Below are 12,433 nucleotides of genomic sequence, written 5' to 3'. Positions count from 1 at the left end.
ACAGAGTTGTCTCCCTCAAACAAATTAAGAAATAAATGGCTGCTGACACTTCCAGATGATGATTCATCTGTCCGAGATCTCCAATAATGCAAAGCCACACAGCTGCCCCCCAGGTTTGCTGCAGACCACAGCAGCCACCAACTAACCCAGAAATCTGTCTTCACTCTCCTGTCACTTTGTTAGCCAACTTCTCAATCCTCTTTATAGACACACCAGAAATTCCTTATTCTCAAGCTAAAAACCAGATGAAAAACATATGAAAGTAACATCTGTTAGGAAAAACAGTTGTGTGTGCAGTAGCCAGATTTCCACACTTACTATTTCTATTATTACCAAAGTCCTCTTTACTTCATGTGAAGCAAAGATTATCCATGTATGAGACAGAGATGAAAGAGGCTGACGGATCAGCACCAACATCACCACCCACAGAAATCAGTGCAACAACAGAATAAGAGAGAGTATACAGCCTCTTTGCAAGGAAAGGCCAAGTTGATGAAGGTTATTCTTTAAAGAGTTATTAAAGTGCTAAAGATCTGTTTAGACAACCCTCGAGTGAAAGGCCATCATAGGTACAGCAGAGATATCTGATGTTTTATCTTGTCAGAGTAACCTCTCGATAAAAAAAAACTAATAACAGATTTTTATTGAGTGATTATTCTTTCCATCTTTGGCTTTTCACTGGAGTTTATGGTGACTATTTACTGATCTCTTCAGGGGAGGAGATGACATTTACTGTTCAGACTATGCCCCTCTGATCTCAAATGTGGCCTCTACTATCACTACATCCAACAGTGATTCCATAATTTTAGAAGAAAGACGCTGTTACAAATTTGTAGGACTAGCATTTGAAACAGAAGCACAGCATTTCACTTTGCAGCAAACGCAGAGGACCAATCATTTATGGTTTGAAAAGGAAAAAAAATAAAAAAAAAAAATCAAGAAATCTCATTCTTTTTACTCACCAGTTTACAGTCACCAGTTCTGTGGTGCAGCTGTGACGATCATCAGCTTGGACACAGGGTTTTTATTATCTGCCCAATCTAATCATAAGAAACTGATAACCAGAGCAGTGACCTAACAGTCCAAATCCAAAATGTGTCCTTTACAAACATATAACATGTGAAGTAAAAGTTTTCTTGGAACTTCTGCTCCTTCATGCATTTCAGTTTGATGCATTAAACTTTCAGTTCTCAGTTATTGGGCTGAAGCGTTTGTTGGGTTTTTGTGTTTGTTTTGTTGTTTGGGTTTGTTTTTTTTTAAATACATACAATGGATAAGTCACAAGCAGAAGTTTGTAACCATCAGCCTTTCAAGTCATGATCAGGTGTTTAGGACTTAACTGCCTTCTGAAGACTAAGGTCTATTTAAACCCAGTGAGGGATGTGGAAGCCAAACCCAGCGTGGTTAAGTAAGAAAAATGCAGATACAGAACTGACAGCACTGAAGGAAGTTTCATCCTAAACATTGTCCCAATGTGCATAAATCAACTATGCTAACAGGAAAATACTGTTTAAAAAAACAAACCAACAAAAAAAAACAAAAACAAACCCCAAACAACCAGAAAACCCACATCAGGTTTTTATTAGCACTCTCTTTGCCTAAGTGTCATTCTCTTCCCTTGACAATTTAGCTCAGTGTCCAGCACCAGCAGTCTTTTATATACACCTATAAACAGCTGCTGCATACAAATTGATCTCAGCTACTTCTTGCAACCTTTGTGGCAAAGCTGGGCAACCGACAGAGAAGAGCCTGTATCTTATCAGAGACAGGTGGAACAGCAAGAGCAAGCTGGACAAACAGCACAGGTACAGATTGATGAGCAGCAGGGGTGGGAGCCAGGAGGGCTAGCTGGAAGGGCATATCTAGAAAACAAGGAAAACAGATCCACAGGAAACCAGATTTCATTACTTCTGCTTCTCTGAAAAGGACCCCATTTGTACAATTTAGCTGTGGTTACAGCATGAGCTTGTCTAATTTGCTTCTAGACTGAGTAGCAATAAAGAGAACTTGTTAGGAGGGTGGGTTTTTCTTCTCTCAGCTTAGCTTGAAAGAAATCCTCTAAAGAAATACCTATTTCATATAAAATTGATTTGTTCAGAGTAGCATGCCTCGCTTCCAAACTAATGAGAGAAGTACTTTGGAACAAACACTACAGCTTTGGGTAGTGCCTATTTGGAAGTCAGTAAAGGTCAGAACACTGAATACACACAAGCTTGTTTCCAAGCTCGTTTAGCAGCTTCCTACATGTCAGATTTTTTGGAGATGTATCCTTTAGTATCTGTATAAAGAGCTCTTTTCCCTCAGCTGAGTAATACCAGTGGCTTGAACTCTGCAGCTCATAAAACTAAATAGTCTTAGTAACTTTAAAGGAGAAAATAGAGTTGCTAGATCTGACCATAACCCCTTAAGGTCACTGTACCCTCTTCAACACAAGAGAACACCAGCTACTTCAGAGGACTTGCCATGGGATCTCTCCAGCTACCCGATGTCTACATGATAGAGGCATTCACTATTCCTTCACCTGCCTCTTCCACCAAAGCAAGGGTGCAAACTACAAGACAAAGTGTTAATTTGCATCACGTAGCATTTAAACAGTTCAGAGAAAAAGATCTCTTGCCTTGCTGCTACAGCACAAGTACATTCGGTAACCACACACACAGACTGCTGCTGCAATGACAAGTGGTTGTTCCCTTTGTGGTGATAAATTGTGCCAGCAATTCCAGGCCTTTGCATTTGGCACTTCATCCCAATCCAAAGTGACTACTCCAGGCAACACAGTACAAAATAAGGAGTGAAGTTTACGGAGAGGGCGGAATAGCTCACTTCCTTTCTTCTGTTATTCCAAGCATCATAGCATTAACCCCAGGGTTAAATGTAAGGGCTACACACGCCCTTAGCAGAATATTAAAACCAACTTCCCTGTTTTTTTCACACCACCCTTCACATCACAGGGCAGCTCATGTCGGCTACAGCTAAACCAGCACACCCTGAATATGGAACACGAGGGTTTTTTTTTTCTTTCAAATGTACTAGAGCAAGATTCACCTGAGTAAAAATCCTCAAGTCATTATACACGTATTTGCAAGTTCATCGATCCCCTAGGCAGGGAAACACGGTGCTGTCACACAGAAACCATCATACCTCTGTCACTGAAGTCATCCACCAGCACTATCTCTGCTATCAGCTCAGGAGGGGAGCGGTTGAGGACACTGTGCACTGTCCGGAGCAGAGAGGACCATCCTTCGTTGTGGAACGGAATTATCACACTCGTGTTCGGAAGCTTCTCCAGGTACAGCTTATTTTTGCAGCTGGACACAGACAGAGCAAGTCAAAAGGAGCTGCCGAAAAACACCGGCACTTCCATACTAATTACCATCAAGTAACTTAGTTCATTCTTTACTCCCCAAATTGATGCAAAGTACCTGAAAAAAATCCAGTGACTTTCAGGACTTATCAAGCCAGTGTTGACCTGATCTAGTCTACCTGGCCAAAATAAGACCCAGCAATTCCACGTGAAGTAGAGACTGTTAATGGTCAATGACACTTAGCAACACACAAAGTCAGGGGGATCAGTTCTGCAGGCAGAAGTGAAGGCAGCTGGGCTTTGAACACAAATCACCAGAGGATTTGGATAAAGCTGGAGAGTTAGGTCTGCAGAGGTATGGACCCCTTGAATTTGGAGTATTTCCCCACAGCATTAATCTTAATTTTGAAATAAGGGTAATGCTCTCTTGCATTGTGAGGTTATTTTCAAGGCAGTTTCATAAAGAAAATTCCAACTGCAGCATGAAGGGCAGTGTTTATTTCCTGCTCATGTGGCCCTAAGTGGAGTTTGAACCTTGTTAAACAGGTAACAAAGGCCGCACAACGAGCAACTGTAGTTAAAAAAATACCCGTAGCTGTTCATTTGGGGTCAAAAATCTATTCCATTACTAGACCCTCATGTGTCCAGTACAAAACAGGGGTGGTTATGTGAGTGGAGGTGTCTGGAGTGTAGTAATGACAGTGGCAGCAGGACCAGCTGCCCCCTGCCCAGGAGCAGGGGAGGGAGGTCACACTCTGCTCTCTGCCCCGCCTCAAGACTGCACCTCTTGCACAGCCACCAGAGCTGATCTGCAGACCCTCAGGGAGGATGTGTGCACAATTCAGTGCTTACACACAGTAATTCCCTCCCTGTTCCCCGGAAGGGCAGACGGGAATGAAAGCGGCTCTGGCAGGGGCAGCTTTTTCCTGGTACCTTTCCCAGGGAAGGGAGAAGGATGCACGTATGTTATACAAGCTCAGTACATCTGTGGCTACAGGAAGTTACTCTGGTGCCTGTGTGAGTGGACAGTAGCTTATTCTGGGTGTAATGAATTGTCCTGGGGTGCTGCCAAGAGCTTGCAGGCTGTGGCTGCAACGCACAGATGCAAGATGCAAACTGAATCTGCATGGACTGCTTTCATCCAGCCCTTGGCATTGCCATCCTAACCTTCTTCCGATGGCTACTGGCTGTAATTCTGTTCCAATAGGAACCAAGAGCCCTTGAATCTTTTCTAACTCTTCTTAAAGTTAGTCAGAAAATGAGAGTTCCAGTTTAACAAGTGGGAAACTTTAGCTATTAAGTTTAACCATTAAGCATGGAGAGAAATTGCTTCCCTCCAGCTACCACATCTACAATTGCTTTACAAGAGCTGCAAAATTAGTATTTAATATTAAAAAACCCAGAAGCACTTAAAGAAAATGTTATCAGGGGAAGACATGACTGCTGAAACAAACAATTGTATGTGTGCACCAGGCAGATCCAGTACACGTCATCCTCCAGCTCCTCGGTTCCCACAATTAACAGAAAGCAGAGGTGACATGCTATTTGCTATATAAAAGTCCACACAAACCATCTCACGCATCAGCTGCTTCTTTGTCCTTCCCCACCCAGGCCAGCTGTTGGGGAGAATACCATCTCCCAAAGCTTAGGACAAGACAGATGATGCATTTTTCCCCCAGATCACCTTCTCCTTACGCTCCCTGCTGCCTGCAGGCACATCTCCAAAGTCTCTATTACCTCACTGTATGTAAGAGGCTCTGAAAACACAGCTCCCTTCTTTCTGGAATACTCTTTAAGGACTTGTGTCTTTATGACTAGGTCTCAGCCTAACTTTGTTATAAATTGCCCTCATCAACCTCCCAGGTAACACAAACCACACCGTTTCAAGTATATCTTTTTTAATGGGCACAGCGAATGCACAGCAGACCTTTCCAGTCATGAATTCCTTTACTGCATATCTCCACTGTACATAACCCTGCTCCCTGCCCAGCTAATCCCAGCATCCATTAGGCACATGCTGTTTATCCTCTCCTCGAGGCCTCCACAATTACAACCTGCTACACTGATATGTCAAGCAACAAGCAAACTACTGCAGCAGCATCATTAATCACAGCTTAAGTAGACACTTCACTTCCTAATTTTAACTGGGGCTGGAGTTAGAAGCTTCACACTTTAAAAAAGTTTAAATAGCAGAATTAGCAACACTGAGTCGGCAATTTCAGGAAACAATGGGGAATGTGAGGTAATATATTTAACCCTCAGATAGCAAAATACTGGCATTGTCTGACATTTAAGTTCTCAGAGCCCAAAGCAGACCCTGTAAATGGAGGCCGGGCAGAATTTAGGTTAGTGAAATCAAACTGTATTTCCCAGAATTTGAGTATGGGCTGATCCACAAACATTTTCAGTTACCTGATTTATCTTTATGTCTAAACATTTCAGCTGCATGTCTAAAATATTTATGGAGCTATACTCACTACTTTGTTTTATGTGTATATATTGAGAAAGGATGCCAAGCCAGTTTATTTGATTAGCTTGCTGTGACTGCTGAAGAGGTAATATCTCAATTGTGCAGTTAAATTATAAAACCCGACTTCTGGAAATTACGTGAATAAAGTAGATGTTGAATTCAGATTTACTAATTGTGATAAAACCAGCTTTACACAAAACAAGCTTAGATTCAAATGCCTAACAATGCTTTCAGATTAAGAACTCCACAGCATTTAAAAACCTCTCTGCTTTGTCTAAACGATGGCTAAGTCCTAACTGAAGCACTTTTGCTAATGGAAAAACTCCTTCTAGTTTGCACAAAATCCAGTTTAACACCATCCGAAGGGATAATGTCCGAAACCAGACAAACTCGAAAGTCAGCATTCAATTGGAACAAGCTTCTACTTGTAAATCCTGATGAGGCTGTTTTTACGAGGAAGATGTCAGAGAAAATAATCCACAAATCTGATAAAACTCTTCATACACAGCTGAGTGGAGCTGCTCCTATCTTGTTCTGCTCCTGAGCACTCCATGATCATTTCCAGCTAATGGCCAACATAAGAAGGGGACAGTGTTTAGTGACAAAGCCATCACCTGACTGCACTTAGGGCACCTGTCAACCGAGTCAGACATTGACATCAGTTTCACTACAGACAGAAAAGGTTCCACCTTATTAGTTGCTAAGAGCTGTTGGCTCTCTCAGGGGGCTCAGCAACTGAACTGTTGCGTTCCAAGAGGTGAAGGAAGTAACCTCTCTCTGGGTTAAGTTCAAGATCTCTTCTGCACAGGGCTGGAAGTCTTTGGTAATTTTAAGTCTTTTGGAATCAAAAGGGGATTCCCCCCCCCCCAGATTTGGTCTCCTCTATTTCCTGTTGCAATGACTATACACTGTTCTTTATTAAGGAGACAGTAAGACCCAGCTGTGAAAGGACCATAGTTGATGAACAAAGGTATAAGAGTCTATAATAAAAAAGAACACACTCCTGCAGATGTGTTAATTTAGGGCTTGCAAACTTTCGCTTGTAGAAATCCAAACTGTATACTCACTTTGGGTGTCTGATGTCTGGAAGGGAACGATTCAGGGAAATCTTATCACTCACAAAGATATTAAAGCCATTTTCCCTGTATGCCTGGTCCACTCGCTCTGCATCAGTCATTGGGTAAGGTTTTCCCTGTTCTCCATTTCCTATGGATAGACAGAAAATAAATACACATCATTACTACTAATTAGTGCTTAACTGGCCAGAAACTAATCCATATAGCAAAAAAAGAGCATCTTACAGTCCTTTAAAAACTCCTTCCTTAGTTTTGTGCTCTGTGTCATATTTAGCACCGGGTCAACTATGTCAATCTATCAATTTTATCTGATAAGTAGTTTTGCTACAAACCACTCAGCTGTGCAAATCACAGAAGTTAAGCATTCCTTCTAACACCACAAACTGACAAAGGACTTATGGCAATGCTGTGGAGGATCTATAGAACACCTTTTGTTTCACAGCAGAAGAATCCATATGGTTTGAATACCTCAGCACTGTTGGAATTTTCAGCACAGATGGATATGCGTATTTAGAACCTGAGCTCTTGCACTGAGGGGCAGAGCCCTTGCAGACACACCAGTGTAAACCTGTGATGGCCCTTATTTTATGAAATAAAACTTGCATGAATGTTATAGTCCAGAACATTTGTCTTATCCCTCTTCTTCTTTTCTGGATCTCCCATTTCTGGGAGAAGAACACGCCTATTTGTTTTTTTGTAAGTTTTAAAAAAAATCAACACTGCACCTGTCATAAAACACCAAGATGTTTACTGATACATTTTCACCTCAAAATGGTTATTGTGGAGTTGGGGGAAAAGGAATTTAATTGGGATTAACACAGTTAAAGATTAACAGATTAACTGGCTTTAACTGCTGCATCATGTCAAGAACATCATCTTGACCCTGAAGTTGAACATGTTGTTTTACACTCAGCCTACCAAATAAAAGCAAATTACAATCAGTATTAAAACATTTTTATAGCAATCTTACATACCTACACGCTCAGAGTCCCTCCTTATAGCTTCGTTGTTATGCCAGTCCTTTTTTCTCTGTCCATCAGCAAAGTAAGCATCTTTCTTTTGCCTCATGTATGATGCCTTTTAAATAAAAGATTGGATATATTAAATACACAACACATGCAACCTTTCCTTAACAGCCTCCCCTTCCTGTAAGAAGAGATTAAACATCTTCCTTAGGGTAAGTTCATCCCAAGCACGTGGCTTGTAGCCTGAAAGGGGGAGGAAGCAAGTTTTGCTTGTCTCAGAACAGTACTTTATCTATAGCTGTTAAGTGATAATTTTCAGGGCACCATCATGTATGCAGAACAGTATTTCTTAATCAGGGAATCTATTAAAAACTCCCATTTTCATTTTGAAAACATCCAATACATCTTACAGCATTTTTGTTAATTAAATAGGATGTAATGGGAGACCTATTGCAGGATCATTATTAATGAGCACACTACCACACTTGAATAAAATCAAAATAAGACTTAAAAGGTCATTTATTAAGACTCTTGCTGCTGAACTTAAAAGCAAATTCTACACAAGGCATGAGCCTGAAGTGAACCCAATTAGAGCTCCTATTTTATGACGTTGTCCCTAAAATTCAAAAGCAATGAGTGCTTTGGAAACAAGTCAGCAAATGAAGGTCATCACGAGCAATCCAACATCTCCAGCTCACCTCTGACTGCATAGGCTGAAGAATCACATTTACTGAAGGAAAGAGGTTTCATGAGAGGCACTGCAAAAGCCTCACTGATTCCCATGACACAGCAGAAGGCAAGTGCAGCCCCAGAGCAGCAGAGCAGTGTGAAGAACCACACAATTCTGTTACGGAAGGGCTCACCTGAACTTGTCAAACATAAGCGTAAAACTGAATTGCTTAACCTGCCTTGTGGTTTTCCAGCTGTCCCATTACACATCACTGCTCTCCTGTGATTTCTACCTGCTGATAATGCAAAAGTACTTTTAAGTGTCAAGATGAATGTGTGATCTAGGAACCAAACGGGCAAGAGAGCACTGGGAGGGCAAACTGAACACAGTGGGCAACAGCACTTCTGGGGAAACAGTCCTCTAGTCCTTGGGGCTGGTGTCAGCAACGTCATCACAGAACACCTTGAAAAACATACACCACCCAAAAACCTAATGTTTACTCCACCTCAGGAGGTTACTGCTGCTTTTGTGTAGTGGGTGTGAGCAGAGGCGGTTTGAGATGCTCCCTCAGGGTGTGATGAGCCAGGGCACAGTGGGGGCGAGGACCAGGCAAACCCATCAGCATCTACCCATGGCTCCACCTGACCTAAAACCTCATGGACAATTTGCACAAACTCTACCTGGACCTTTGCTAGCTCGTGCCAGCTAGTGTGAGCAGGTCTGGATGACAGCTGTGTGACAAAGAAACAGTGGCAGCCTGGTTATTTTTGGTGTAAAATTTTCAGCACCGTGACGCAGCCACTCTGTGCTACTGCAGCAGTCCAGCACACCTACTCGTCTGGCCACCACAGCGGCTCTTAATTGTTTGGACAACATGTCACCCCTTCTAATCATCCCCACTAAATAACTGACAGAGCACACTACTGTTCTGGGAAGTATTTGCCTCTGTTTTGCAAGAACCATCCTTTGCCAGGCCTGCTCTCTGGCCAATCTCCTCTCCAGGATACTCCCCTGCCAGGAAAAGCCCTGGAAAGCTTTCATAGACCAGAGCACCTCCTTGCCAGGAGAGTTTTGCCAACTTTCTGAGCACTAGGCTTGTGCACAAGTGTCATACTGGGCACAGGAACAACTGGCAAGTCTGAAACCTCAATATTTTAAGTCTTTTTTGTCTCGTGTTTATAGCACTCTGGACTGAACGTGCATACCCGGAGAATCGCTTACAATGCCACTGTCCCTTCTGCCATTCACTGAGATTCAACACATGAAAATCCCTTACCAGCAGCTACTCCAGAACCCCCACCCTCCACTGCAGAGGAGACCACTGTCAGAGTGTCCAGGGACTAGATCCAGAAGGAGGAATACAGAGTGTGACCCTGAGCCTCACAACACAAGTTTGACATACACCCCAAAGGACTCACACCAGTTTCTAAGGGAAGCCACACCACTGGGCTATCGGCTGTTTCAGGAGGGGCTCTCTCACCATTACACAGCTGTACCACCAAAGCAGACAATGCTCATCTGGCCAAGCAGCAGCCTAAAAGCCATTAAAAAGCAGTTCAAGCCATCCCTGCTCAGTGTGAGCACCCCCAGGCTCTGGGCTGGAGTGATCCTTGTGTTTGTGCTCTCAATGTAGGATAATGTGAACAGGGAAGTAAATTTTCTGCCCAGCTTCGAGCCATTCTTCAGAGAGGTCAGCAGTGTGCATGTAAACATCCTCAGAGCAAGCAACGACCTAATGCAAGCAATTTAAACCCTGCAATACTGAGTGAAAGCAGGCAGTAGCACGCCATCCTCCTGTTAAAATAAAGAGGGCTGTTAAAATAAAGAGGAAAAAAAACCCAGAAAAAAAATCACAGAGACTGCCACTGTATTACACACAGTACAAATCAGGCAGGAAGACAGCAGAAAGTCGAGCAGGTAGATGCATTACTTCTCTCAGGGATAAATTTACACATGAAAACATCTTTGAGCTGGGTTAAGCTAACCATGTCAAGGCCACACATGTCAGCAATTTGTAAACTTTAAATTAAGCAAGAAGGAAAACTATGAAGTACACACACCAGTTATTCAGACCTTTCTGAACTGCAGTGATGGACTTCAGAAGTACACAGAATAAGAGTTATTGATCCTTACGTCCTGGGGAACAGGCTCTGTACAACTCAGTCTTGGAGACTTACAAGAAATAACCCCTCCACATGTTGGTATCGGCAAAGTAAAACGAGACTGTGCAGGGTGAGTCACTATCTGTTCCTCTGCCTGCAGAGCTCATGATGTTACTGCCCTGCACAACTAACACCTAAAGAGATTCACACAAGAAAAACACACCAGGAACCTCTGTCGGATCGACAAACCTCTCCAAGTAGCTTTTAGAATCCTGAAGGTTAGACATAGCTGCAGATGATGGTAATGGCAGATGTGCTGCATTCTGGAGCTTTTTTTTGGTCTTGGGCAGAGAAGCTACATTAGCCAATCCAACTCAGAAATCCTCCATTAAATTTAATTCAACTTGGGTAAATGTTAAGAGGTTAGAATATTTCTAACAGTATCCCTCGCAAGCAAACATACGATGCTTACATTGGTTTTTCAGGTCGCTATTAAAACACCATAACTGAAAAGTCTGCTGAGTCACTGACAAGTTCTGTCAACAGTGTCTAAATATTAATTTTGAAGTGACTTTCAGTGCTAGAAAATGAATATCAATGTCTTTGCTTCAGCGACCTTGCCAGCCCTCACGATCCACACAGCCCCAAAAGGAAGGTGTAGCTGCAGCAGCCTGATTAGCATTGTATTTCTTAAGAACCACACTTTGAAGACCAACCTAATTTCAACAGACTACCAAAAAAGTCAGTGTGAATGATAAAACACTGCCTTCCCCTCCCTAAGTGCAGATTTTATGCTCATGTCATCACTATTGGCAGAACAGTGTGAAGGGTTGTGGGCACGATGCCATCATGGGCAGAGGGAAGTTGTGCACATATGTCCTCAAAGTCCCTCTCGTTGGGAGAATGGGCAGGTTGCTGAGATTGATGCAGTTTTGGAAGCTCTTTTTTTCCTTTCTTTCCTTTTGTTTTTTTTTCCTTCTCATTTTTGTAAAAGATGTCTGAGCTCTAGAAACACAGACAGCATACAGGGACCAGAATGTTGCTTTTTTTAGTGGTTTCCTTCAGGGATGCTGCACGGAATTTGACTTAATTATGCAAATTACATAACTTGATGATACTCCTTCAACAGACACTCTAGACTGTGATATCCAAGCAATCTGCAAAACACAGCAAGTTTCCTACGACTGACTTGTTTAACTATTAAACAAGCATCTCATTTATGGGAAGCCATACCATACATATAATGCTGTTTTCCATCTCAATTTTCACTCTTATCCTAATTTTCCATTAATTCTAACTGCATGACAGGAGGCATAACATTTTTGTCCAAACCCACCAGCACATCTGCCCTTATCTGCATTTTAACCATGGAATGCAGCACCCATTGTTTGACCATTGCAGCTCTCTGTGCTGCATGGTTAGGGTAAAGTGACATTATGGATCTGGACTTCTGTCCCTATAAAAGAGGTCAGCAATTTTCTGTTTTGCTCTACGTTAGCTACCCATTTTGCAAAAATATCATTGTTTTCTTAAATGGTCAATTGTAAGCAACATGCAAAAAGCACATTTCAAATCATGCAGGCTTCATTATGATCATCTAGTCAGACTATGTAAGTGCACAAGCCATTGAATTCTATCCATTAACTCCTACAACAAGCCCATAAGTTCTATTTCAGCTCAAGCACATTTTCTTTTCCTTAAGAACTGGATGTTGTTTACCACTAAGGAGTGATTACTTCTGCAGCAATATCTTAAACTGTTCTCCTGCCTGTTTCAAGCCTTCATTTTTTAAAAACTGAAAATGAACTAAAGTAGAAAGGCATATTAAGCAATACATTGAAAATGG

General features: G+C 42.1%; 1 protein-coding gene across 1 annotated transcript in view; it reads right to left on the bottom strand.

Annotated features, from left to right (window-relative positions):
- GALNT10 (polypeptide N-acetylgalactosaminyltransferase 10) overlaps nt 1-12,433 on the bottom strand; it is an 82,317-nt gene that overhangs the window by 35,558 nt on the left and 34,326 nt on the right. Inside the window, exons 2-4 of the mRNA XM_027718603.2 lie at nt 7,825-7,927; nt 6,842-6,980; nt 3,142-3,308 (exon numbers count right to left, since the gene is read on the bottom strand). Of these exons, the coding sequence (XP_027574404.1) occupies nt 3,142-3,308; nt 6,842-6,980; nt 7,825-7,927 (409 nt within the window). The remainder of the gene's footprint in view (nt 1-3,141; nt 3,309-6,841; nt 6,981-7,824; nt 7,928-12,433) is intronic.

This window comes from Pipra filicauda, unplaced genomic scaffold (genome assembly GCF_003945595.2).
Source record: "Pipra filicauda isolate LSUMZ 115617 unplaced genomic scaffold, ASM394559v2 scaffold3_size10097308_pilon, whole genome shotgun sequence".
Taxonomy (NCBI): domain Eukaryota; kingdom Metazoa; phylum Chordata; class Aves; order Passeriformes; family Pipridae; genus Pipra; species Pipra filicauda.
Note: the sequence above shows the minus strand (reverse complement) of the source record. Positions and strands in the feature narration are given on the sequence as shown.